The sequence below is a fragment of the Pantherophis guttatus genome, chromosome 1 (genome assembly GCF_059756535.1).
Source record: "Pantherophis guttatus breed Tessera chromosome 1, ASM5975653v1, whole genome shotgun sequence".
NCBI classification, from domain to species: domain Eukaryota; kingdom Metazoa; phylum Chordata; class Lepidosauria; order Squamata; family Colubridae; genus Pantherophis; species Pantherophis guttatus.
Genome location: NC_142063.1, coordinates 126,118 through 150,654, shown reverse-complemented (window position 1 = coordinate 150,654; position 24,537 = coordinate 126,118). Strand labels below are relative to the sequence as shown.

Here is a 24,537-nt window from a genome sequence, read left to right as displayed (position 1 = left end):
AAGGGCGAAGAGGAAGCCTCAATTGCCGCCGTAGTTTTCTGGAGCCCGAATAAAAAGAGGAGGAGCGGAGCTCGTGTGAAACGGGCTTCTTTATTAAGTCAGCAGGAAGAGAGTCGTGCTTGGGTGTCTGCGACGGGCTCTTCTTCCCGGAATGGGGCTCGGGAAGGAAGGAGACCCCCCTCCTATGCAGGACCCCCTTTCTCCCAGCTGTGCCCCTCCCCCCGCTTGGGAAAAAGTTATTGTTATGGGGGGGGCTGGCAGAGCAGACCCCGAGCCAGAAGGGGGGGGCAGAAATTTTGCCGACCGACAGCTCAGAGCCCCCCCCCCTTCGCCGGGGTCTTCCTACACGCAGCCCTCCCTACGATTGGTGGTCTTGGGGGTGGGAGAAATAAGTCAAGACTTGTGTTCTTTTGCACAACAGCCCTGCAAGGTAGGCTGGCCCAAAGTCACCAAGGAGGCCCCGTGGGTGAAGGCCAATTTGAACCCAGGCCTGCCCAGTCCAACTCCAGCATCACCACCATCACTCCGGCACAAGAGAAGACGAAGAGCGCTGCTGCGTTGCGGCCCTTGTCCCGAAAGAGACCCGGCTGCAGCCGCATGCTGTTGGGGGGGGGGGCGAGCGCTGCTTCGCACAATGGGCCTTGTGTCCCAATGTGGGATGAGTTTGGGAGCAGTTGTGCACGGGGAGGGGGCAGAGGGAACGGAGGGGAATATGGGCGAAGGAGGAGGATCCTCCCCGGTGGGGGTGTGTGTGCGGTTTGCCCACCCCGTCTGAAACCTCTTCCCCCAGACCTGTAACTGGCGGGGGTGGGGGGCTTTGGAGGCTCGCTTTGATGAGAAGGACCAGCTGAAAAAGCACTCAGACGTGCAGGCTCCTTCCTCCATTCCTGTGCCTTTGCTTGGATGCAAATCTGCTCCTCTCCCCGCCGTGGGAGGAGAGTGATAGAAGAGAGTCTCCGTTTCTCCCTCTGCGCCTTCTCCTTCCAGGCGGAGCCTCCCCCCCAGAAGCCCCTCTGGCCGGCAGCGGCAGAAAGACGCCCGTGCGCGGATGCGGCTCCCCTCTGCCTTGGGCCGCACCCGCATCCAGCCTCCCCTGCCAGGGGGTCCACAGCAAAAGGAAGCGCGGGCGCCCCCGACCCCTTCCCGTGCCTCTGACGAAGGGGCTTCGTCCGCCGGCCCGGAGGACTGCTGGAGGGATACTGGGCGGTCACGGGGAGGGACAGCGGCCGTGGCACGGCTGGGGACACAGGCGCACACGTGCATGCAAGCTGGTCTCAGCGGCATGCTAAGCGATTCCTGGTTAAACTATGGCTTGTTAACTAAGCCTTCATTGGTGTGGTCAGACATCTTGCTCAGCCAAGACCGGAGACGTTATAGCTAATTGCAATGTGTAAGAACTGCCCTTAGCTGCCAAGGGGAGAGCCGGGGCGCTCGCCCCAAAGGGAGGGGATGCGGAAGCCCCTTCCAGTCTGGCGCGCTCGACCTCCTCGCCCCCACCCCCTGAAGGCAGGCGGAGGATGGCCGCCCGGGGCTCAGCAGCGCCCCCTTCAGGACACCGTGGAAGCCCTTGTCTCGCTGCAGCCCGGGAGGCTTTGGGGAAATCTGAGAGATTCCGGGTTTTGCTCTTTGCCACCCCTGAATCCTGGCAGGGGAGAGAGAGGTGCTCCCGGCCAGCCAGCGGCCCTCTGTTGACCTGCCCCTGCAAACCCTTCGGGGCCATGGCTGCCGGTGCTCAGCTGTGCTTGGATGGGCCAAGAGGAGGCAGGGCGGAGTAGCTCCCCCCCTCCCTTGCAGCCCTCCCACCTAGGAAGAAGGTCAACACGCATATAAAACCGTTTAAAAACGAACCCATCGACTAAACCTGGGTTTTTTCAAAATTGTTGCTAAAAAAATAGGGGCCTCCGAGCCCCAACGGAATGCTCTCAGTGGTTGAAAAATGCATAGTTGAAATAGAAAACGCTGACTCAGCTCCAAGGGGGGGATTCCCAACCCCCCCCACCCGCTTGTATTCCCCACCTGGCCAAGAGACATGGGGGGAGGAGATGGAAGCACAGTGAGGCGGACTGTAGGGGGGGCAGCCGATGTCCTGAGTGGGACAAAGACCCTCCCACCCAGCCAAAGCTGCTCTGGTCATCTGCCCCAGGCAGTGGGAGGGAGCTGACCACTTGTTTGCCAAAGGAGCGCTGGTAAGCCTGCAGGCTGAGCATCTGGACCAGCAGCAGCCTAACTCTTTGGCCCCAACCCCAGGGGGAGAGGCGTGAGGAGGGGCTGAGGCAATGCCTGGCCTTACAAGGGCTCATGCAGAGTGTGAGTGAGGAGTGGGTCACAAGCCCTTGATCTTGACGCTGCCGTGTCCCCACCCCCCAGCCGTGCAGCTCAGCTGATGTGGAGCAGGGCAGTGGCAGCCTTCCTGCGGAGTCCCGCTGTTCACAGGGAGTGGACCTTGCCGCACAGAGTCTCCTTCGGCAACGGGCCTTCAAATCATCTTCATATTGAATTTCCTGGCTCCGCCCTGCCCGGAAGCTGAGGTGGGGCCGTCCACCTTGCGGAAGGAGTACTCCCCGGCAAAGTTGTTCTTGTGCTGCCCCCGGCCCCGACTCCAGACAAAGAGGAGCAGGAAGCAGAAGAGTACCACCCCCAGAAAGGTGATGCAGCCCATGGCTGTGGACACCAGGATGGTCTTGAGGTCCAGGGTGAACTTGATGAAGACCCGGGTGTCGTTGTGGAAAGTGTCATTGAACTCGCCCAGCAACGATGTCCGGTTGGCAACCAGGATGCCGTCAGCAGAGGGCCCTTTGACGGTCAGGGTGGCAAAGTAGGTGTCGTTGCCGGCAGTGTTGCTGGCAATGCAAATGTAGGTGCCGCTGTCCTGGGCCTGGGCGTAGCGGATCTCCAATGTTCCACCGGGCGAGACGGTGGCCCGGCCCAAACTCTTGGAGGTGATCATCCGATGCTGCGGAGAGACCCAGCTGATGGAGGGCACGGGCTCCCCCTCTGCCTGGCACTGGAAGGACACCGCCTGCCCCTCATGAGCTGTCACGCGCTGGAGTTGGCGGTTCCGGATTTTGGGCTTTTGGCAGGTGAAGTACTCGAAGAGAACGGAGTCTGGGAAGTCATGCAGCGCGTTGCCCTGGATCTCAAGGGGCGAGGAGCACATGGGCGGCTGCCCGTCGAAGTTCAGCGTCTTCCGGCGCTGGAGGATCCACAGCAGGCGGCAGTCACAGATGAGGGGGTTCTGGTCCACCCGGAGAGTCTCCAGGGTGTTGACGGAGTGGAAGATGCTCTCTTCCAGGGTGGATAAGAGATTGTTGGAGAGGTTCAGGAGGCGGATCTGCCTCAGCCCAGAGAGCGCCTGGGGCTCCACGGAGATCAGCAGCGTGCCCACCATGTGCAGCTCCCTCAGCCGGGTGAGGTCCCGGAAGGAGCCCCTTGGCACAGTGCTGATGGGGTTGTAGGAGAGGTTGAGGTACGCGAGGTGCCCCAGGCTCCTCAGGGCTGCGGTTGGCACAGCTGTAATGTTAGTGAAGGTGACAAAGAGGGAGGTGAGGTTGAGGCCCTGGAAAGCGTTGGGCGAAATGTCCTCCAGCAACGGCCAGTTGTCGATTTCCAGAAGCCACAGGCGGCCGAGTCTCCGGAAGTTCTGGTCTTCCAGCAGGCCGACACCAAGGTGCCTGAGCCTGAGGACCTCCAGGTTTTGCAGGCGAGAGAGGGACTCAGCAGAGAGGTCCGTCAGGTTGCACTTCTCGATGGTCAGCTCCCGGAGGCTGAGCAGGCCGGAAAAGGCCTTTCGGGAGATGTAGACCAGGTCATTGTCCCCGACTTCGAGGTGCTTCAGGTTTCTCAGGTCTTGAAATGCGTAGTCCAGAAGGATGACGATTTTGTTCTCGCTGATGTCCAGGAGGCTGAGGTTGGTCAGTTTGTGGAAGACGCCCGCAGGGATCAGCTTGAGTTGGTTGTGCCGAAGCCGCAAGACTTGCAGATTGAAGAGGTTGCCGAAGGCCCCGGGCTCCACGCTGGAGATGACATTCTCGCTGAAGTCCAGCTCTTCCAGCATGGCAAAGGAGGAGAGCTCGCCCGCGTTTAAGCAGCGGATGCGGTTCTTGTTCAGCTCCAGGATCCTGGTCTCGGTCGGGATTCCCTCCGGGACGGACGTGAGGCGTTTCCGATGGCAGGTGACAGACTTGAGCTGAGGGATGCACTCGCAACGTGCCGGGCAGGCCCACCCCGGGGCAACACTCAGGAGGGAGCAGCAGGAGGCCAGGAGGAGAAAGCCACTTCGCATTGTGTGGGGCATGGTCCTACAGACCCCTTACCATCTTCCCACGCACCTGGGAAAGAGAGAGAGAGAGAGAGAGAAGGGGGGGGTTACTCAGACCCTGGCAGGGCATGTGCTGTTCCCTCAGGCCTCACTTTGGAGTCTTGAATTGGCTCCCCCTCTGAGCATCTCTCTCTGCTTGGCCCAAGAGATGGTCTGGGCCACCCTCCAAAGTGTCTAGCCAAAACTGAAGCCTCACAGGACTTGTGTGTGTGTGTGTACGCGCGCATGGGTGCATGCCCCCTTTTTGAGCACCTCCTCCCTCCTGCTATCCCCACCCCCCAAGGCCCTGTCCTAGTCCACAGCCCCAAGTGGTTTTTCTCGTCTTTGCAGATCACAAACATCGGAGGCGATGTTCCAGGATCCATCCTTTGTAGTTTAATCCATAAATACTGTAGCTACAGTCACAAAATAATGCCAAGCTGGCAGAAATACCCATAATTTAGCTTTCTTCTTTGTGAAGATACTGAATTATTCCATGTTGCCTTGTTTTTTTTACTATTTCAGAATGACTCGTAGGTGGCGGGGGGGGGGGCTTTGTATCTGAGGGAGAGAGGGCAGAAAACCCTCCTCCCCAGACAGTGGGATGGGGACCCCTTGTTATCTCCCAAGGGCAACTTGGAGTCTGGGAAGCCCCCTGGCTGCTGGTAGGTTTTCCAGAAGGCGTGAAGACCTCCAAAGTTGTGCTTCCCCCAGTCTTTGGCTGCCAGGGCTTCCTCAGTGAAACTGACCCTCTGGGCTAATTCCCCAGGCAGAGCATTTGAGGGGAGGGGGCTTCATGGGCAGGGCTAGATGAGGAGACGGAAGGAGCTCTGCAGCTGTTTTTTTTGGCTGGGCAAAGAGGGCCTCCTTGCTTCCAGGGGACTCTTCCCCCTGCAGCCCAAAGAGACCACCAAGAGCTGCTGCAGGCCGTTTCTTCCCTTTGCTCCTTGCAACACCAGGAGCCAATGCCTGCCCCCCCCCTCCCCCGCTTGCTGGGCACTCGGGTTTAAGGACAGAATCTTGCAAATCTGCTTGTGCCAAACCTCTTCCTGCTGCAGTGAATTAGGGAGGTGCCTGTCTGAGTCCCTTCTATCTCCCTGCTCTGGGCTCAAAGATTTTGAGGTCACCTCTGCAGCTCTGAACCGCGTGACCTAGAAAAAAGAAAGAAAAGTCCCCATTCCAGTGCCCTGCTTAGTGTTCTCATGCTGGTTCCATAAGCCCCGGGGCCTCCCCTTCCCACAGAGGGTGAAGCTGGAGCTCCTCAGAAGCCTTGGAAAATGACTGCCTGCTGCAGCAGCGCTCCAATCAGGGCCAGGCTTCCTGCTGACCTAGTTGAGACCGCTTCAGGGGAAATCTAAGGCAAAGAAAGCTGTCCCCCCCCCCGGGACTCAGCTCACTGAGCCGGCCATGAATGAGAGCCGGAAGGGAGGACCACTTTTGCTCTCGCCCGTGGTGGCTCACCCGCAGAAAATGGTGATGGCGGAAGTGCTCTTGGGAACTTGCAAGGGATATGCCAGAGGTGCTGGTTGCTATCCATAAAGCCCCACCCAGCACAGAACCTGATTGCTGGCAGGACCACCCCTCTCCCTCACTCAGTATCTGTCCAGCTGAAGAGCCCCTGCAGGGTTGGCACGCTCCAGCTTCCTGTGATTAAACGATGCCATCTCTCAGGACCCTGGCAAGCGCCTTCCCCAGGTGCAGGGCCTGCTCTCTCTCTGGAATGAGGCCCCCGCTCAGCTGTGAAGAGCTGGCTCTTCAGCCATGCCATTGAGGGGGGAGAGGCAGAGACCCTCCCTCAAGTGATCAAGCACTTCAGAGTGGAGGCGGGGCCCAGATAAACCAAGAAAACTGAACTGGTTTATCTAAAACTTCCTTTTATTGTAAAGCTACATTAACAGAATCTTGCAGATCTGGAGGTGCAGAACTTTCCTCGGCCACTTTTAACTGCTTGATCCATTAGGGCAGGTCCTCCCTTGGTCTCTTTCCATGTCTGATCAGTGACTGGGGGCTCCTGCCCCTTTTGTCAGATTGTTTCCTAGGGTAGCATCACTTCCCCTCCCAACCCCAAAGCCCTTCACACATCCCATTCTACTTTCGCAATTGACTGATGGCGAGTCAGTCAACGCTGAAGGTGTTGCGGTGTCCAGATGTCTGCACCTAAGGCTCCTATTAATTTTGGTCTGTTATTACAGTTTGCCTTTTGCCACAGTTGTTCTATTTGCAGGTCTTCATATTTTGTGATTCTCTTCTAGAAGGGGACCTGGGATAAGCAGATGACATTATTTTCCAATATTAACTGTATCATGGCAGGACATAAGCTGTTCCGAGTAAAGCTTATTATTATTCTAATGTGCACGACTGAGAGATCACAGCTGCCAGTTCCTGAGTTTTGGTCTTCATGCGCACCGAGTTCTTCCCAAGAGCCAAAGATGTTGTAATGTATTGGCGTTGTATGTGTGCAGACAGGGTAGCCTTCTGCAACTGACAGATGGAGATTTTGTAAACACAGATTGTGTAGTCCAAGGCTTTTTGGTATGGCACCCACTGTGCTGATAACCACTGGGACCACCAGAGCTGGTTTATGCCATCATCTTTCAGTTTTGATTTCCATAACCTGGTATCTGTGATCTCCAATTATTTGTCTTCTACAGAAGTCTCCACATCAGTTATCCACGCTTCCTTTTCATCACAGTTAAGTCTGGTGTGTTATGAGCCAAGACTTGTCAGTCTGTATTTGAAAATCCTACAGTATTTGGACCTCCTTATTTTCAACTACTTTTTCCAAGTCTATGTTCATTTTTTAATTATTATCCCTGGAGACAAGAAGAATTACATGAACTGTCAGTGCAGGCTGATGACCCTCCGGGAAGAGAAACAGAAAAGATTTCCTGAACAGCTTTAGGAAATGTTCTTGAAGGGCCAGCAGCAATAAGAAGCCCGCCCGGCAGGGATGGGGAACAAAGAAGGCTACGATGCAACGGTCCAGCTCTTCTCTGAACAGGTCCAGAGATCAGCTGCACCACCCACCTCCTGATGCTTCTGGGCTCCCTGGTGAAGAGCAGCTGCCCTGAATCTGAACGATGGAGAGAGGGGAGGCCTCACTGCCCTGAAGAGAAAGGAGGACAAGCAGGCGGGGCATGTGTGTGTGTGTGTGTTGACTGGAGACTCCCCCAGAGACAGCTGAAACTAGCCATCAGCTGGGCAGTCTATGCTGAGAGATGGGCTCCGATCCTGCCCCCCCCAGGCTCTTAATGACCACTGACCACTCCTTTCTCCTGATCCATGTGGGAATTGATGATGCAGCCCTGAGGACTCTGCCAAGTGGGAGGCCGGCCCCTCTACAGGAGCGGGTGAATCACAGCCCAGTGCACTGGATAAAGGAGCTGGTGGCCTGTGATGCCCTTTGCCCTGCCGAAAGGATGAAGTACTGCATGAAGGGACCCCTGGTTGTCCCTTTCTTCAAAAAAGTAGGTGTCCTACAAACTACAAAAAAGGCAGGTTGTCTCTGGACAGACTATAGTGAAATCAGCCTGTGAGAATTTGGAAAGCAGGGTGTCGATTACTAGAAGCCAAATCAAGCCTTTGCCAAATTAAGTGGCTGATCCCAGCTGGGTCACCCAAGATGTGATGGTCATCTCAGCTGCCAACTTAAGCCAGCAAACACCTCTTTGGGCAGCAGTAATACAGGAAGATGCTGGAAGCTGAACTCACTTTAGTAACAATGGCAATTGGAGGAGGCCATAAGAAGCCTCTCTGGGTTTTTAACCAAGAAACTTCCATGCATAGAGAACACGAGCCAAATGTGGAGAGAGTGATGGAGTGATGGAGCTCCCAGATTGGAATCGCCGAGGAGCTTCCTGGGCCCTTGTAGGATTTACAACATAGGTAAGTTAAAGTGTTCAGGACATTTAGTTGCTGATGTTGCCACTCAAGGAAAGAAACCCAAAGAAAATCTTCCATACTAAGCAGGTGTGATGGGCAGTGCACCTGGGGAAGGAGCGGGGGGGGGCGTTGGGGGGGAGTCTTGGCAGCACAGAGCTTTCCCCAGGGAGGAGGCCTTGCATTCCAGAGAGAAGCCCAGATTAAGAGAATGGAGGAGCCCCCAGCTGAAGCGGGGGGGGAGGGAGAGAAGGAAGAGGTTCACGGCAGCCACACCCCAGACTCTCGGGTGGTAAAGTGGGTGACCCGTTTTAAAACTTTCATGACTTACAACCATCACTTCTAGGCTCATTTATGGTTCTAAACCATGGACCAGTTGCAGGCTAATCAATTAAAGAATTGGATTTGACTGGATTTTTGGGTCTGGCGAAAACCCAACCTCGGATGCGTCTGCTAAGGACCCTGACAGTCAGAGAGAAACAGATGAAAGAAGCGCACTGAGACTCTGCGCTATAGAGATGTCAATCCACCTTCAGCATGAAGAACCATTAGGACAATATCTTTAATTTCAGATGCCAGCAAAATAGCACTTAGGGTCATGATATGGAAAAGCAGGTGGCTGACAGATGCTCAGGCCAGTTTTAGGAAAGTCTGAGGGGCAAGAGCCGGATGATGCATGCTGGGTAACTGAGAGGGCCAAAGACAGAAAGGGCTCGCAACTTGGGCGTCCTCCTGGATTCACGGCTGTCTTTAGAAGAGCACTTGACGGCCGTGACCGGGAGGATTTTTCATCAGGTTCACCTGATCCGCCAGTTGCGTCCCTTTCTAGATCGGGACTCTCTACACACAGTCACTCATGCCCTCATCACCTCTCGTCTGGACTATTCTAACACTCTCTACATGGGGCTCCCCTTGAGGTGCACTCGGAGGCGCCAACTGGTGCAGAGTGCGGCCGCGCGGGTGGTTATGAGAGCGACGTGGAGTTCCCATGTAACGCCTCTCCTGCGCAACCTGCACTGGCTCCCGGTGGTCTTCCGAGTGCGCTTCAAGGTTTTGGTTACCATCTTTAGAGCACCTACGGGACCGCCTGCTACCACCAATAGCCTCCCACCGGCCAGTATGCTCCCATAGAGAGGGGCTCCTCCGGGTGCCATCAGCCAAACAATGTCGACTGGCGGCCCCCAGGGGGAGAGCCTTCTCTGTGGGGGCACCTATGATCTGGAACGAGCTCCCCCCGGAGATATAGAGGATCCTGGATCTGCGCACCTTCCGTTGCGCGCTTAAGACTTTTTTATTTCATCAAGCTGGCCTGGCCTAAATCTTCTCCCCTTTTTAAATGTAAATTTTAATTTGTTTTTAAATTATGGGGTATTTTAAATTGTTCAGCCAACTTATTTAATTCGTTTTTATTCTATTTTAAATTTTTGTATGTATGTGTTTTATCCTGTGGCTGTTCACCGCTCTGAGTCCTTTGGGAGTAGGGCGGTATAGAAATTTAATAAAATAAATAAAAATAAAAATAAATAAAAAGACTGACCTGGAGTCCATATCTGCCTCATTGATCATAGAAAGGTCTCCCACTCGGTTGACCGTATCAAACTCTGGAATGGCCTAGGAAATTGGGAATTCTAGCACCACCCATCCTTTGCCCTGTCCCATCTGGACTGTGACCAGGTATAGCAATAGCACAGACTTATATACCACTTCATAGTGCTTTACAGAGTTGCCCGCAACATGTCCTAGAATAACATACACACACACACACACCAATTTCCTCTGGAGGGGTGGGGAGTTCAGTCCTTAATTTTTATAGGTCAAGAACCAAGAAGAGAAGGGGGGCAGCAAGGGGCTGTGAGCTCTCCAAGTTCAACTGCTAGGGGTGGGGGGATGTCAAGAGGGCTTCCAGTCAGCAGGGAGTTTGGGAGAGCCGGGTGGGAGTCAACCTAGACATGAAGAATCTGCCTCCTTGGAATTGGCCAACAGGAACCTGGCAGATACGGGCATAGGATTATGGCTCTTCATCCATTATGCAGGTTGCAGAACTCGGTAGCTGCCAGGAAGCAGTAATACTACCTCCCCCCCCATTGCCTGCTCTTTGGGTGGGAGCAGGAGGGAATTTTACAGATTAACAGAGTTGGAAGGGACATTATAGGTCATCTAGTCCAACCCTCCATCCAAGCAGGAGACCCTACACCATTTCTAACAAATGGCAGTCGATTCTTTTCTTGAAAGTCTCAAGTGATGAAGCTCCCACAACTTCCGAAGGCAACTTCTGTTCCATTGGTTGATTGTTCTCACTGTCAGAAAGTTCCTCCCCATTTCTAGGTTGAATCTCTCCTTGGGCAGTTTCCACCCATTATTCCTTGTCTGGCCTTCAGGTGCTTTGGAAAACAGCTTGACCCCCCTCCTCCTCTCTGTGGCAGCCCCTCATGTCTTGGAAGACAGCTTTCATGTCTCCCCATCCTTCTCTTCACTAGACTAGCCATGACCAGTTCCTGCAACCGTTCTTCATATGTTTTAGTCTCCAGTCCCCTAATCATCCTGGTTGCTCTTCTCTGCACTTTTTCTAGAGTCACAACATCTTTTTTATAGTGTGACCAAAACTAGATGTAGTACTCTAGGTGAGGTCTTGCTAGGGCTTTATAAAGTGGTATTATTACCTCCCTTGATCTTGATTGTATCCCTCTGTTAATGCAATTTAGGATCGTGTTGGCTTTTTTGGCTGCCGCTGCACACGGCTGGCTCCTATTTAGCTGGTTGTCCACTAAGACTCCAAGATCCCTCTCACAGTCACTGCTATTAAGCCTGGTTTCCCCCAGTTTATATGTGTACTTTTGGTTTTTCTTACCTAAGTGCAGGACTTTACTTTTCTCTACATTGAATTGAATTGAATTTCATTTTGTTAGATAGGGCCCAGCGTTCAAGTCTGTCAAGATCCGTCTGGATCTTAAGTCTATCTTCTTGGGTGTCAGCTATTCCTGCCAGCTTAGTATCATCTGCAAATTTGGTAAGTTCCCCTTCTATTCCCTCATCTAAGTCGTTTATGAAGATATTGAAGAGTACTGGGCCTAAGATGGAACCTTGTGGCACCCCACTGCTTACTTCTCTCCATGTAGACTTAGACCCCATAAAGGACTACTCGTTGAGTACCGTTAGTCAGCCAGTGGCGAATCCATCTGGTGGTGAAGCTAGCTATCCCACCTTTTTCTAGCTTATGAAGAAGGAGGTTGTGGTCTACTTTGTCAAATGCCTTGCCGAAGTCTATTATGTCTACAGTATTTCGCTGGTCTACTAATTTAGTCACTATGTTGAAGAATGAAATAAGACTGGTTTGGCATGATCTGTTTTTAACAAACCTGTGCTGACTGCTAGTTATTACTTTACTTGTTTCTAGGAGTTGGCAGCTGTTGTTTTTTTTTTATTATTATCTTTTCCAGTATCTTCAAGATCAGACAGGTGTTCTCTTACTAATGTTTTGCTCATTTTAACTTTTATTTCCAATCTGTTTTTTACAGTTATGTTTCTGATAGGTTGGGCTATAGTTTCTTTTTGCGTGAAGACCGAAGCAAAGAATGAGTTAAGCAGCTCTACTTTCTCTGTCGCCTGTTACTTCCTTGCTATCTTCTCCTTCTCTCTTTAGTGGACCAACTGTTTCCTTGATTTTTTTCTTGTTATTTATATGTTGGAAGAAACTTTTTTGGTTATCTTTGACTTTTGTTGTAAGTCTTTGTTCATTCTGAGCTTTTGCTTGCCTGACTTCGTCTTTGCAGATTCTGGCTATCTGCTGATATCCTGCCTTAGTTATGTCTCCTTCTTTCCATTTTTTGTACTTGTCCTTTTTGTCTTTCAATTTGTCAGAGAGATCTTTGTGCAGGGGGTAGGGCTTCCTCGGAGAAGGCTGGATGGGGAGAAGATGACCTCGCCATCTAAGCGGGCTTGTGGGTCTCAGACCCCTTCCGTGTTTCCCTTGGAGCCCTGGCCATTGCAGCTGCTTGTCCTGCGCAGGCAGCGGAGGCCAAGGGGGCACCTTCTCCCGCCGGAAGGACTGTGGTAGGCTCCTGCGTGGGCTGGCCAGTGCCTCGCTGCTCCCCCCTCCAAGTGTGGGCTGGAAGGAAGAAGCTCCAGCCTTCCTCGCTGCCCAAAAACCAGCAAGGAGCCTTGCCAGTCCCACCCGCTCATCCTCAGTTGCAGCCGGTCCATCCCTGGCAGAGACGGAGCCGAGAAGCTGCCATGGATGGCAGCAGTCTTCAGCCCCCTGGGCGGTGCTCTCGATTCCCAGGCCAAGGACGACAGCGGGGGCACCTCTAAATGGGTCTCTCTGTCCCAGCCTGTCTTCCACAATGGAGGTGAGGCCCCGGGAGCCTTTTGTTCTGGATAGCAGCGCCGAGATCTGGCACAGGCGCTCCCCCGGGGCTCTTGTCTCTGCTGCGAGGAAGGCGCTGAGGTGACAGCGATTCAGTTCCCTATGAAGGTGTGCCTGCTCTTCGCCCTCTGCCCAAGGATTGCCCCCTTTCCCCATCCCGCCCTAGCTGTTCTGTGACAGCCAGCAACTAAGTGCAACCCGTGGCTGCCATCTCTGCACTGAACTTCCCTGAAACAGCTGGAGAGCAGGGCTCCCCCCCTCCGCCCACGCTGCCCAGGCCTCCAGCAGTGGCTGCCTGGTGGGGAGGTGCTGGGCAGGCGCTTAAGAGCACCAGATCAAAGGGACCAGAATGGTTGCAGTGATGCAGAGGCACATCCCCTTCCCACCTGCTTTTCAAGGAGAAGAGGAGGCATCAAATTACCTTGATCATGGTTGCCTAGCAACGGGCCAGCACCTTGCAGGTGAGGGAGCCCTGGGTGGATTGTCTGCTTGGGAAAAGGCCGCTGCTGGCTCCGCAGGTGGAAAGGGCCAGAATCACATCAGGACCTCAGTGCTGGGCTGTTGTCAGCTTCCGGGGAGAAAGAAGGGGGGCTGGCTTAGGCCCAGTGCTGCATTGCACTGCTGTGGTCAGATGTAGAGGCACCCTTTCAGTCCAGACACAATCCAAACACCGCTTGTGTTCTTGCCTACCCGCCCCCTCGCCCCCTGCACGGCCAAGGCTGGAGCCTAATCAAGGCTTTCAGCCTTGCCTTCAGTTGGTCAGAGGAGGTCCAGCTCCCTCCCGGTCAGATCAGAACGAGAACTGGGTCAGCCCAACGTTTCCATAGCAGAAACCACAAAGCAAGGGATCCCCACTCCTGCTGGCAGTGATCCAAACACACAACTGCTGGCGGGGGGAGCACAGGACATACAACAACTAAAACGTCACTAAAAACAGCAGATTTGCTGGAGAGAAGTTTGGAGGGATTGTTTCGGGGGCAGCTGGTCCTCCAATTGTAGAGGGGCAGCTGGTCCTTGCTTGGTTCTCTCTCAAAGTACAGTGAGAGGCAGCCAGGATCCTGGCTTGGCTGGCTTCAGATTCATGGGCAGACGTCATGCGAGGATCAAGGGCTTGGTGGCACCGGCTGCCCTTGAAGACCATCCCTTGGCAGGTACTTCCTTGGGCAGTTGGTGGGCCATGGAGAGAACAGGCAGCTGGACTAGATGGGCCAGGCTCCTATCTGGCCTTGCCCAGCTTCTCTTCTGATGTTCAGGAAAACGTGCAGCAAACGTAGCTTTGAGGGTGCAGGGACCCCTTTCCCCCTGCCTGCCTCCTGGGACCTGCCTCCCCCTCCCCGCCCCATGGAGGGGTGCTGAAGAGCAAGGCATATTCCGGAACTGGTCTCTGTGTAGCTGCCTGGTGAGCATCTGAGAAGCCAGGTCCCACCCCTCACCCCCACCCCGGACTCTCCTGCTTCAGAGAGCCAGTCAGGAGGGGCCCTGTGCAGGCGCGGATGCCTGGTGTCTCCATTCTGTCTGTTAGGCTCGGAGGAAAGGCGCTTCATGCGGTGGCAGGGAAATCATAGGCAGAGGCCACTTGGGAGAAGAAAGGCAAGGTGCCCAGCTGGCAGACAGTGGCTGGTGACCTGCCACCTGAAGTCCGGCCACAGCAGGGATTTTCAGCTCCAGTTGCATCCATGGCAGCAGAGCCTGACTGCCTGGGGAAGGCCGGCAACACTGCAGGGGTGCTGGAGGGGCATGGAGGGTGTTTTCCACCCGAGCAGGAATGACTCTGGGCTGGCAGCCCCCTCCTGCCCAGGTTTTATTCACTCCTGCCACTGGATTTATTCACTCAGGCTGACCAACTGCTTGCCTGGAAGCTGCCTCTATGCAGCCTTGTTCTCCTCACCAGTCTAAAGATCGGCTGCTCTCCGGAGGGTTTCACACCGAGGCCGGACGGTCTGCCAGCCTTTCAACCATTCACAAGTTGGCTGGGCTGAGTGGCACAAACACAGCGGTCAATGAATGGTTGTTCTGGGTTTTCAAAGGTTTTCACGCAGGCAGGGAGGAGACCTTGTCTGGAATCCACGGCAGCCTCCCGGCCTCTCTGCGTTTTCAGCATAGATTCGCCTTCCATTCCGCCCATTGGGAGAAAAGCTTTAAAGGGTTGTCGTCTAAATGTTTATCCTAGCAAATAGAAATTCACTGTGGAAAGCAAGATGGGCCCTTCCTTCCTACTGCTGCCCCCTTCTCAACAATAGTTGACATGAGTCACTGTAGCGAGGGGGTGGGCAGAGGTTGAGCAAAAGGACCACGCTCTTGTTTCCAGCTGCTGAACAGGGTGGTGCTTTCCAGCTTCCATGGGGGGGGGACATGTTTGCAGAAAACCTAGAAAGCACCATTTGCAGCAGGCTTGACACAGCAGGCAGTGCAGAGTGGGGGCGAGACCTGAAGAATCTGAGGGGTCCTCAGGGCTCTCAGAGCTGGGTTCTTCCCTTGCAGACGTTTCATTACCCAACTAGGTAATATCATCAGTGTTAGAAGGGAGTGGGGTTTGCTCTCAGTTTAGATTCTTCTGTCTCGCCCTGTCAGTGCTGGTGGGGCTGCTCTTCGAGGTTCTTTGGTTGGGTTGTTTGACCATTCCTGGATTGGGGTCTTGTTTACTTTTTGATTGTTGGTTTGATGTTAATCTTTGAGTTCATTTAGCAGGGGCTTTATAGCTTGTGTTGATTCTGCTATATTGGGTTGCATGGTATATAGTACAACCAACACAAGCTGTAAAAAGAACCATACTGCCATATATCAAAAACATCTCAGAAACCACCAACATACTATTACAACCACATGGAATCAGCACAGCACACAAACCAACTAAAGCCAACCCCCTCCCCACAAATGTCCTAAGTAAAAAAGACGCAGCAGCCCCAGAGGAAAAAAACAGGAGTCATCTACCACATACAATGCGATGAGTGCAACCACCGGTACGTAGGGCAAACTGGCAGAAGACTGGCTGAACTCATCCATGAGTTCTGCCAGTCAGAAGACACGGTGAAAACTCTTTCACAACCTATGGACAGACGTAACCATAGTTTCAACTGGGAAACTGTGACCATCGTAGACCAAACCAAGTCCAAAAATGCCAGGGGATTTCCAGAAGCCTGGCACCCTGACAAGTTGGCCATCAATGGGACACATAAATGAGACCTACATCCTGAGCAAAAGAGACACTCAGCAAACCAAAAAGGGAACAAAAAGTCCAAAATACTTCTCCACCCAGATGAGCATAGATTAACTCCAGGATTAACCTCAGACCAGCAGTAGTAAGCAATACCCCTATCAAGAAACTGCCAAACAAGCCAACAGTAAACCGCCCAACCAAAGAATCTCTTAAGACCACCCCCAGTAACAGGGACAGGGAGAACCTCAACTGAGAGCAAACCCCCCTCCCTTCTAACTCTGATGGTGTTACCTAGTTTGGGTAATGAAACCTCTGCAAGAAAACAACCTAGCTCAGAGAGCACCAAGGGCCCCCTCAGTTCAACCCTGAGCTGCAAATATTTTCTTTTATCCGTACCTGGAAAGTCTACCTATGGAGACATCTGGAATGTGCAGCTCCTGGAGCGTGGCTTCACTCTTCCTGAAATTCTTCCAGCGGATAAAACAGCTGCCAGCCTTGAAGGGGAGCTGCTTTGTTTGTGTCACCAAGGCCAGAGCTATTTTTAAAAAATCCTAGTTGCAGTGAAGCCCTCCCCGGCCAGCCAGGAGCATGGAGGGATGTCCAGGCAGCTCCCGAAAGGGGAACAGGGCGAGGGAGGGAGCAGCTGATGGCTTCCCTCTTTCTGCCAGGCTGTAAGGGAGGTTCGTGGGAGGTGGCTGGAATGAGGGATTGCCCCCTGTCATTCTGGGCCCCATCCTCCCCAGGAACAGGTGCTGAGGGAAGAGGGGGGGGTCTCTGAGCCCTGCAAGGATCCCTGGGTCTTGCTGTCTTGGAGGCTCAACAACCATCTGCCTGCCTGCTGGGGGTGGGGAATGCTCAGCAAGCCAGAGGGGGAGCAAGGCTGGGGTGTGTGTGCAGAAGGGGCAGCTGGGGATTGCAAGGAGAGGCTGGAAACAGGATTAGAGTCTGGCCTTCGTTTAGCGGATGCTGAGGCCTGGGGTGGCCATCCCAAAGCAGGGGCTCCCTCCCAGTTCTGGAACCATCCGAACAGAGGGCTTCTCCTCACTGCTGGCACCCATAGATCTGTGGGGGAGGAGGCCTGGGTTTCAGCACCCTTCGCCACCATCTCCTACCTGGACTGGGCTGGGTATTTCTTTTGGGGGGGTCATCTCAGCATAAGGACTTGCCTGAGGCTGTGTACCCATGACTGACCACAGTTAGGCTGGGTCTCCTCTGCCAGTTGCAAAGGTTCACAAAGCCTCCCACATTCAAGGCAGAACATGGGGGGGAGAGGGTGACACAAGCATCTGCATGGTCACCCCCAATGGCCCAGCCTCTGTTTTGGCCCCCTGCCCCAAATCTGGTATGGGTACATGGCAGGCTTCTGCAGTCAAGTGATGGCTCCCACCTTCACTCGCAGCCCCCCCCCCCCCGTTGTCTGGGGATGAAAGGTCTCCCAGACAGGAGGGCACCACGGGGAATTGGAGGAAGTGAATGGAATCTGGAGCCTCCATTCAGGAATTGGGGGGACCGTCTTCTGCTAGCCTCCCTCTCTGTGATGGGGTGACTTCCTCACGAGGTAATGGGGATCAGAGCCACTGCGTAGGCAGCCTCCCTCTCTTCTCCCAATGCCTGAAGTTCCCTGGGAAACATTTGTGCCTATTACAGGAAGCAAGAAGTTTGGGAGACCTGGAATGACTAGAGTCGACCCCAGAAAACATGCAGGGGCAAAACAGCTGAAGGGGTAGCAAAGTCAGCTCTGAAACCCAGCCAGAGGCTGAGGAAGCAGCCAGAGAGGTCAGCAGCATGCCATGCTGGACCATGACCTAACCAAAGAAAAGGGCAGCCGAGGTGGCGTAGGAGGGCATGCTGGCAGAAGGCAGCTGCAAGAGTGAAGTCCAAATGGGTGTCCATCAGTAGACTCCCATTTGGGCAAGGTGCCACGAGGGACAGATTTCCTGTCCCTGAGAGCTACATGGATCAACCTGCCTGCAGAAGTTGGGAGTGCTCCATCACTGGAGGCTCCCAAGCAGAGGTTGGCAGCCCTTTCTGTGGGACTGCCTGATCCAAAATCCTTCTAAAATTCCAATAAAGGAGAATATTGTAATCAGGGTTAAAAAGAGGGGACCTTGGTGCTCTCTGAACTTGGTTGTTTTCGTACAGATCCAGAACTCTCTCTTCATCCAGTGAAGACGTACTTTCCAATAAATCCCCCCAAGGTGTGGCTGTGTGCCTCAGGTAGAGGAGGGAGGGGGAAGGCATCTGAGTGGCTTTCTGAAAGTGGGGAGCTGTAAGCAAAGAGTCCAGGGCCCCCGTTTCTCAGATCCATCTGTGGTCCCACCTAACCTCCACCTGACTCCCACAACCTGCAGCCACCTCAGAGAGTTGACTCCCCCCCCCAAACTCTTTACATGTAAGGCATGTAAAAAAGGCCTTCCTTGGACTGCTGGACCCCTCCAGCCAGAGAATCTGGATGAGCCTCCCAGGACAGGAGAAAGGAAGAGCTACAGAGGGGGGAGGGGGGAGATGATCCAAGGGACGATCCAACAGAACCCAGCAAGGCTTGGGGTATGTGCGTGGGGGGGGGGGGAGAACAGGCAAGCCCTCTTGCTCCACATTGTGTGGAAAGGCACAGGAGGTGGAAACGGAAACACCCCCCCCCCCAGGCAATCAGAGGTTGGGACAGAGCAAGGCTTCTGCAATAGAAATGAGGTCCCCCTCGGAAATTGAAAGTACACACACGAGAAGTAGATTAGCTCTGATACTGGAGGTTTTGCATGATATGTTTTCTCCATGTGCCCTAAATTTGCCTTACTCACCTTAAAAGCTGCCCGTGTGTTTGAGAGGGGAGCCACTGACATCCTCCATCCGCTCCTTGGGGCTAACTGGGATTGTGGGAAGAGACCCTGACCTTCCTCATGCATTCCTTAGTGCCCTCTGGCCTTTAAGCAGCCTTAGACCCAGGGGTGCTATTCAGCAGGTTCTGACAGGTTCTGGAGAACCGGTAGCGAAAATTTTGAGAAGTTTGGAGAGCTGGCGAATACCACCTCTGGCTAGCCCCAGAATGAGGTGGGAATGGAGATTTTGCAATATCCTTCCCCAGGAGTGATTGTGCAGTATCCTTCCCCCAGGAGTGGGGAGGGAATGGAGATTTTGCCGTATCCTTCCCCTACCACGCCCACAAAGCCACACCATGCCCACCACACCACGCCCATGGAACGGTAGTAAAAAAATTGAGTTCCATCACTGCTTAGACCTGCTGCTGCAAGAGGCAGCAGAGTAAATGCTTGGGAGACCTGGGGGTGGGGAAAGGCCCCTCTAGGAAGGTCAGTGGAGAAGCCCCCCATGAGAGGTGGCTGGGTCCTGCTTTGCCCAATTAGCCCTTTTCCATCTGCAGCCCTCCCACACACACCCTTTCAGGACAGCCCTGTCTGGACCCCCACCCAGAAAAAGAGCTAGATTGACAGACCAAGGAGTTTTGTTGTGAAATTTTCTCCTTCAAGGTGTGTTTTCCGGCAGGTAACATGGGGAGGTCAGCCTCTTGCAAAGCTCAGGTGGGGATGCTCACCCAGGAAATGGATCCACTCAGGACCATCTCTCCTTGGTCCAAAAGGTAGCGGGGCAAGGCTGCTTGATCTCTGCATTCTCCCATCGATCCCTGACCAGGACTGGGCAGGTAGCAAGCTGAATGAATCAAAAGTATTCTGATCCACTTGAGAAATGTTCCCTGGCCATGTGGGATCTCCTCCCCCGCAGTCTTCCTTCATGGCAGTGCCTTCAAAAGAGCACATTATACAAGGCACAGCTACAGTTTGAGGGCTGCAGCTTGGCTGATTTGGAAAAGCAATGGGGGGGGGCACCCAGGGAGTAATTGTCTCGTGGGACCACTGCCATCTTTAAGGCTGGCATTCCTTGAAACCCAAGAGGCCATGTAAAAATGCCAGCATGGCTCTCTCTGCCCTGCATCCTGGCTCAAGGAACAGTCACCCCCTCCCCCACACACATACTGCTTGATCCTTTCGGAGGGCTCCTTCCTTTTCTCAGATATGAGGGGGTTGCCTGTCCTCAGCATCCATGGAAGAGCCCCCCCCACCCCCGACGGCCACCCCTGATTGATCAGGAAGCTGAGCCTGACTGAGGCAGGCAGGTGAGCCCAGCCTCCTCTCCACCCCTTAGCTCCCCTCCAGGAATCCGAGGGGCACAAAGGCAACGTGTGTGGGGCCTGCCTCCATGGGCCGAGCCACACTAGGAACATGGCAACCCTTCCCCCACCTTAGATAGGGAGTGGCCGCCTAAAGGACCTGCATAACCTACCAGAGAGGAGACCCTGTCAGGTGGAAAGAGAGGGAAAGGATATGGAAGACAAGACTGGGAGACGTGCACCCTAAAAATGGCACCCCAGATGTTCTCTTAAGGAATACAAACTAGATGTGCACAGGCCAGGCCCTGATCTTAACCCCCCCCCCCCCGGCTTGGAACACCACTTAATTTCGGCAGACGCTTGCTCTGCCCATCATCTTCCACATTAAAAAGGCCTGTCATGGCGAGGGGGGGCAGGGAAGAGGAAAATGACCCAGCAGCAGCTGGGAGACCGGGAGGGTTTCTCAAGGCGCCCACTCCTCTGCCCTGGCTAAGCAGAAGGAGATGCCCTGGGACAGGCCCGGTTCTCTCAGGGCCAGAGGGAGGCAGTCTGACTGCTCTGCATTCGGATCACCTCGGCCCACTCACTGTCCTCTTTGGAGCAGTTTTGCACAATTTCCACTTGGAGGGGAGCAGCCCCCTCCCCCGCCCAGAGGAGCGCTTAGCCAGGCTCTGACCCAGGAGCCTGGGGAAAGTGGGAAGGGCGGCCTAAGCGCTTCTCTGTCCCACTGCCCAGGCAGGAGTAGAGCCAGAGGGAGCTGGACACAGAACAGAACCTCCTGCAAATGTGCTGCCGGATCAGCCCTTCCCAGGACTGGACAGCTCTGGGCAATTGGACATGCAGCAGAAGGGTGCAGCTGGCCCTTGGGTCACAGGTGGCACAAAGTGGACGGAGACAATTGCATGTCAAACCTCACTGCCAAATCAACCTGCAAAGATGGCAGCTTGCCAGAAGAGAGAGAATCCACTAGGAAAGTCCCCTGGAATGATTTGCACCCTGGATTGGAGAAAAGCACCCGGAGACAGACAGACAGGGCAACTCCCACCCCCATCACGTTTGCAGGGGATTCGATTCTGGCCCTGCATTCGTCAGGGTGGGAGCTGTGCAGAGGGTCACGCCTGTCCCAAGCCGCCACCCTGCTGTGAGAGATCTGAAAGGTGGGGGGAGGAGAGCCAGGACTGGTGGTTGGGGGGGAGGCAAAAGGGCTTTGGAGGCCTAAAATCCACGTGGTCTGGCATTGCCTCCCTCTCTGGGCACTGGAGCCCAGAGATGCCACCCACGGAAAGGCTCAGAGGGGAAAGATAAGTGGAGGGCGAAGTTTAAAGGGGAAGGGAGACTGGGAGGAACGCTGCACAGCTAAGAGCACCCGGTGGTTTACAAGGAAACAAGCTTCACTGACTGAGGGCATTTTGGAAGAGAAAAGGACCCTAAACACCCGGGAAGCAGAGGATCCAACATCGCAGAGCAGCCAGAAAGGCACCTGGAGGGAAGAAGAGCCCAGATTTCTGAAAGACACCGGCCCAGAATCCTCTTCTCGGGGGAGCCGGGGACAAACCGGGCTCTCGCCAAAGAACTCCCCCCCCACACACACACACACTGCCCCTGGCCTGGGAAGCAACAAGGCTGGGTGGGTTGGGATGGGGGGGGGACGACAGGTAACGCGCACCGGTGCCTGAGGGTTTAGGATCTGAAGCAGCCCCTGGTCCACCCAGCTGCCCGCCCGGGGATTTGACAGCGCAGGCCGCTGGGCCCTCACCCCTGCAGGATCACCCCGACCAGCAGCCCTCTTTCCTAAAGGCCTGGCCGGGACCAGGGGCAGACCACCTCTGCCCTCGCCGCCTACACAGCGACCTCCTCCTGCTCCGGCGGCCCTTGAGTCCGCGGCCCAGGCGGGGTGTCTAGTCGCTCGCCCCGAAAGCGCCTTCCTAGGGAGCAGCCGCCGACCTCTTCTTGGCCCGCAGAATCGCAGGAGGAGGCCGAGCAGAAACGCCTCCGCGTCGCGCCGCCCCCGCCCCGCGACGGAGAAGCCGCCCCTCCGAGCCCAAAGTTCCAGGCAGCTGCAGCGGGAGACAAGCTTGCGGCGGGCCGGCGGCGGATAAACGAAGCTGCCGCCGCCCGCCTGCTTGCCCACCCCCGGCCGGTTGCGGTGCTCAGCGAGTGGGGCCATTGGCGCCGTCTCCCGCAGAACGCCGCGGTTCCTGCCCCCGCCCGCCAGTCCCTCTTTCCCGCCAGGACTTCGCTGCGAAGCCAAGCGGGAGGCGCCGGGCACCTACCGGGCAGGGCGAGGGACTAGGCTTCGGCGGTGAGACGGAGCAGATGCAAGCAACTCTCGGCTCGATGAACGGCAGGATGACCCGTGCCAGCCGTCCTCTTCGTCGGCGGGCTCGGTGGCGCATTGGGGGCGGCGATCCCTGCCTGCTCGCCCCGCTGGCTCTCTCCTCCTCGCCGGCCAGTTACCTTGTAGTTCGGGCGGGGCGTGCGGCGCGTCTGGGATGCTGCTCTGCCCCGCGAGCGCCTCTGGGGCTGGACACCCCCCCCACGCCACCCGCCTGCTCGCTCCCGCTGCCGCGCCGTGCGTGGGCCCGCGCTGCGTCCGACAGGGCGCCCTCCTGGACAGCCGGGGCTGCGGGGGAGACGTTTCGCGCGGCGCGGTCCGTTCCGGGGCCGGTGGCAGGTTTCGAGCGTCGGCTCGGCCAACGAGCCTCGGTGGAACAGGACGCCCCGACTTGGAACAAAAAGGGCGGCGTGCGGCCCGATGTCCCGCTTGACTGGCAGCGGCCATGGAGCCGCGCCGACGGAGGCAAACTGATACGGGGACCCGGCTCCCTCTCGCTGGCGTCAAGCCGAATGCGCCCAGCCCAGCCGACGGCTCCCGGGAAGAAAAGAAGGACCCATGCCAGGGCCAAAGCGCCACTCTCGTCCTCAAACGTCCAAGGGGGCTGCAGTCACGCGGGGTTAGGGCCCGCGAGGAGCCCTGCGCGGCTGAGAAAGGAGTCTCGTCCGCCGCCCGGCTCAGCCCAACCCACCCCTTCCAACGCCCGAACCCGAACAAAGGGAGGGCAGCGGGGCCGGAGCCCGGGGGTTGCTGACCTCTCGCGCTCCGGGCGGCGGAAGAGGGCTCCCCGTTTGTAGAAGGTAGGCCTTCACCTTCGCTCGCCAAGGCTGCCCGGGGCAGCCGCCTGGTGCGGCAATCTTCCGCCTCCTGGGCACCTCCAATGCCCCCTTCCCTGCCGGAGGGGAGCCCAGAAGCAGCCCGGGCCGGGCTTCCTCCGTGCTTGTGAGAAGCTCTGGGCCAACCGCCCGAAAGACCAGCCGCCCCTCGGCCGGACTCGGGAGCTTAAGAGTGGCCACATACTGTAGAGGGGGGAGAGGGAAGACGGCGGACTGCAGCCCCTAGCTTGAGGCTTGTCCAGCGCTTTCCCCTCTTCCAACCTCTAATGGTCCTCGTGGGCCTTCCCTGGATCCATTTCCCAGAGAGGGAGGGGGAACAGCATGGGGCTTTCTCAGGATGGGACAAAGGCAGGGCTCCCCTGATTGGAGTGATCAGAAAGGGTCGCTTTGTGGATGTCACCTTGACCCTTCCTGCAGCCCCTTCAACCTTCACTGGGCAGGGAAAGATCCTTCCAAACTGACCCTGTCAGGTGCCTCCCCCTCCCTCCACACTGCTCGGATCTTCCTCTCTTCTAGGATATTAGGCAGCCCCTCCCATTTTATGTCATCTGCATTAACTATATTTTAGGGGCATTGTGGGGTTCATAATTCCCCCTCCCCCTTTTGAGTTGTGCTTTCCTCCTTTCAAAGGCAGAATGACAAAACAGTAGCATTTGCTTGTCAAATACACACAGTGGGTGCCAAACAGCTCCCAGAACAGAATATTTACTCCTCATTGTATAAGAAGTACAGGAGGTTTTGGACTACCAAATTGGGAACTTTACTATCAGGCAGCAACCTGTCATGGATGAAAGAGTGGATTGTATTGCAGAATACAAGACTATTGACCTTGGAAGGACATGATTCACAACTGGGGTGGCATGCATTTTTATGGTATGGGAAAAATAAGATACATGGATATTTTCAAAGACACTATATAAGGAATGCATTATTATTAGTGTGGGAGAAAATGAAAGAACAACATTACCTGAAGATATCAGTTTGGCTTTCAACAATGGAAGCATTGATTCACCCAAATATTTTTAATATGGGAAAAATTGTAAGATATATAGATATTTTCAATGAAGATGCGGGACTTAAAACAAAAGAAGAAATGAGCGAGCAAGGGATCGATATAACATGGTATTCATATGTGCGGATACAGTCTAGATGAGAAAGATGTTAAATTACAGGGCTTTTATAAAGAATTAACGCAATTAGATAAAATCCTAATAGGAAGAGAAGAGAGGGAAATAAAGAAACTGTATAGTTATCTATTGGGTATGAAATTGGAGGAGGAACAAGTAAAAGAGACGATAGCATGGGCGAAAAACTTTGGTTATACGATAGAATTGGATAAATGGCAGAAATTGTGGGATAGGAACTACAAATTAACGATGTCAACCGCATATAAAGAGAATTTGTATAAGATGTTTTACAGATGGCATTTACCACTGGCGAGGTTGGCAAAGATGTTTAAAGATAAATCAGCTAAATGTTGGAAGTGTCACCAACTGCCTGGATCTTACTATCGTATGTGGTGGACCTGTGGTGGGTTGCTCCCGGTAGTA

The 24,537-nt window shown here is 54.8% G+C and overlaps 1 protein-coding gene across 2 annotated transcripts; it reads right to left on the bottom strand.

Annotated features, from left to right (window-relative positions):
- Positions 1-71: 71 nt before the first annotated feature.
- LINGO3 (leucine rich repeat and Ig domain containing 3) lies at positions 72-22,377 on the bottom strand. Of its 2 annotated transcripts, none has more exons than XM_034425844.3 (2): positions 22,090-22,377; positions 72-4,328 (listed from the first exon to the last, which is right to left on the bottom strand). In XM_034425844.3, the coding sequence occupies exon 2, from the start codon at positions 4,292-4,294 to the stop codon at positions 2,477-2,479; it is 1,818 nt and encodes a 605-aa protein (XP_034281735.2). In that variant the 5' UTR covers positions 4,295-4,328; positions 22,090-22,377; the 3' UTR covers positions 72-2,476. The 2 variants fall into 2 exon arrangements, with proteins under 2 accessions (XP_034281735.2, XP_034281737.2); XM_034425846.3 differs by lacking the exon at positions 22,090-22,377 and adding an exon at positions 16,093-16,398.
- Between the last annotated feature and the right edge of the window lie 2,160 nt (positions 22,378-24,537).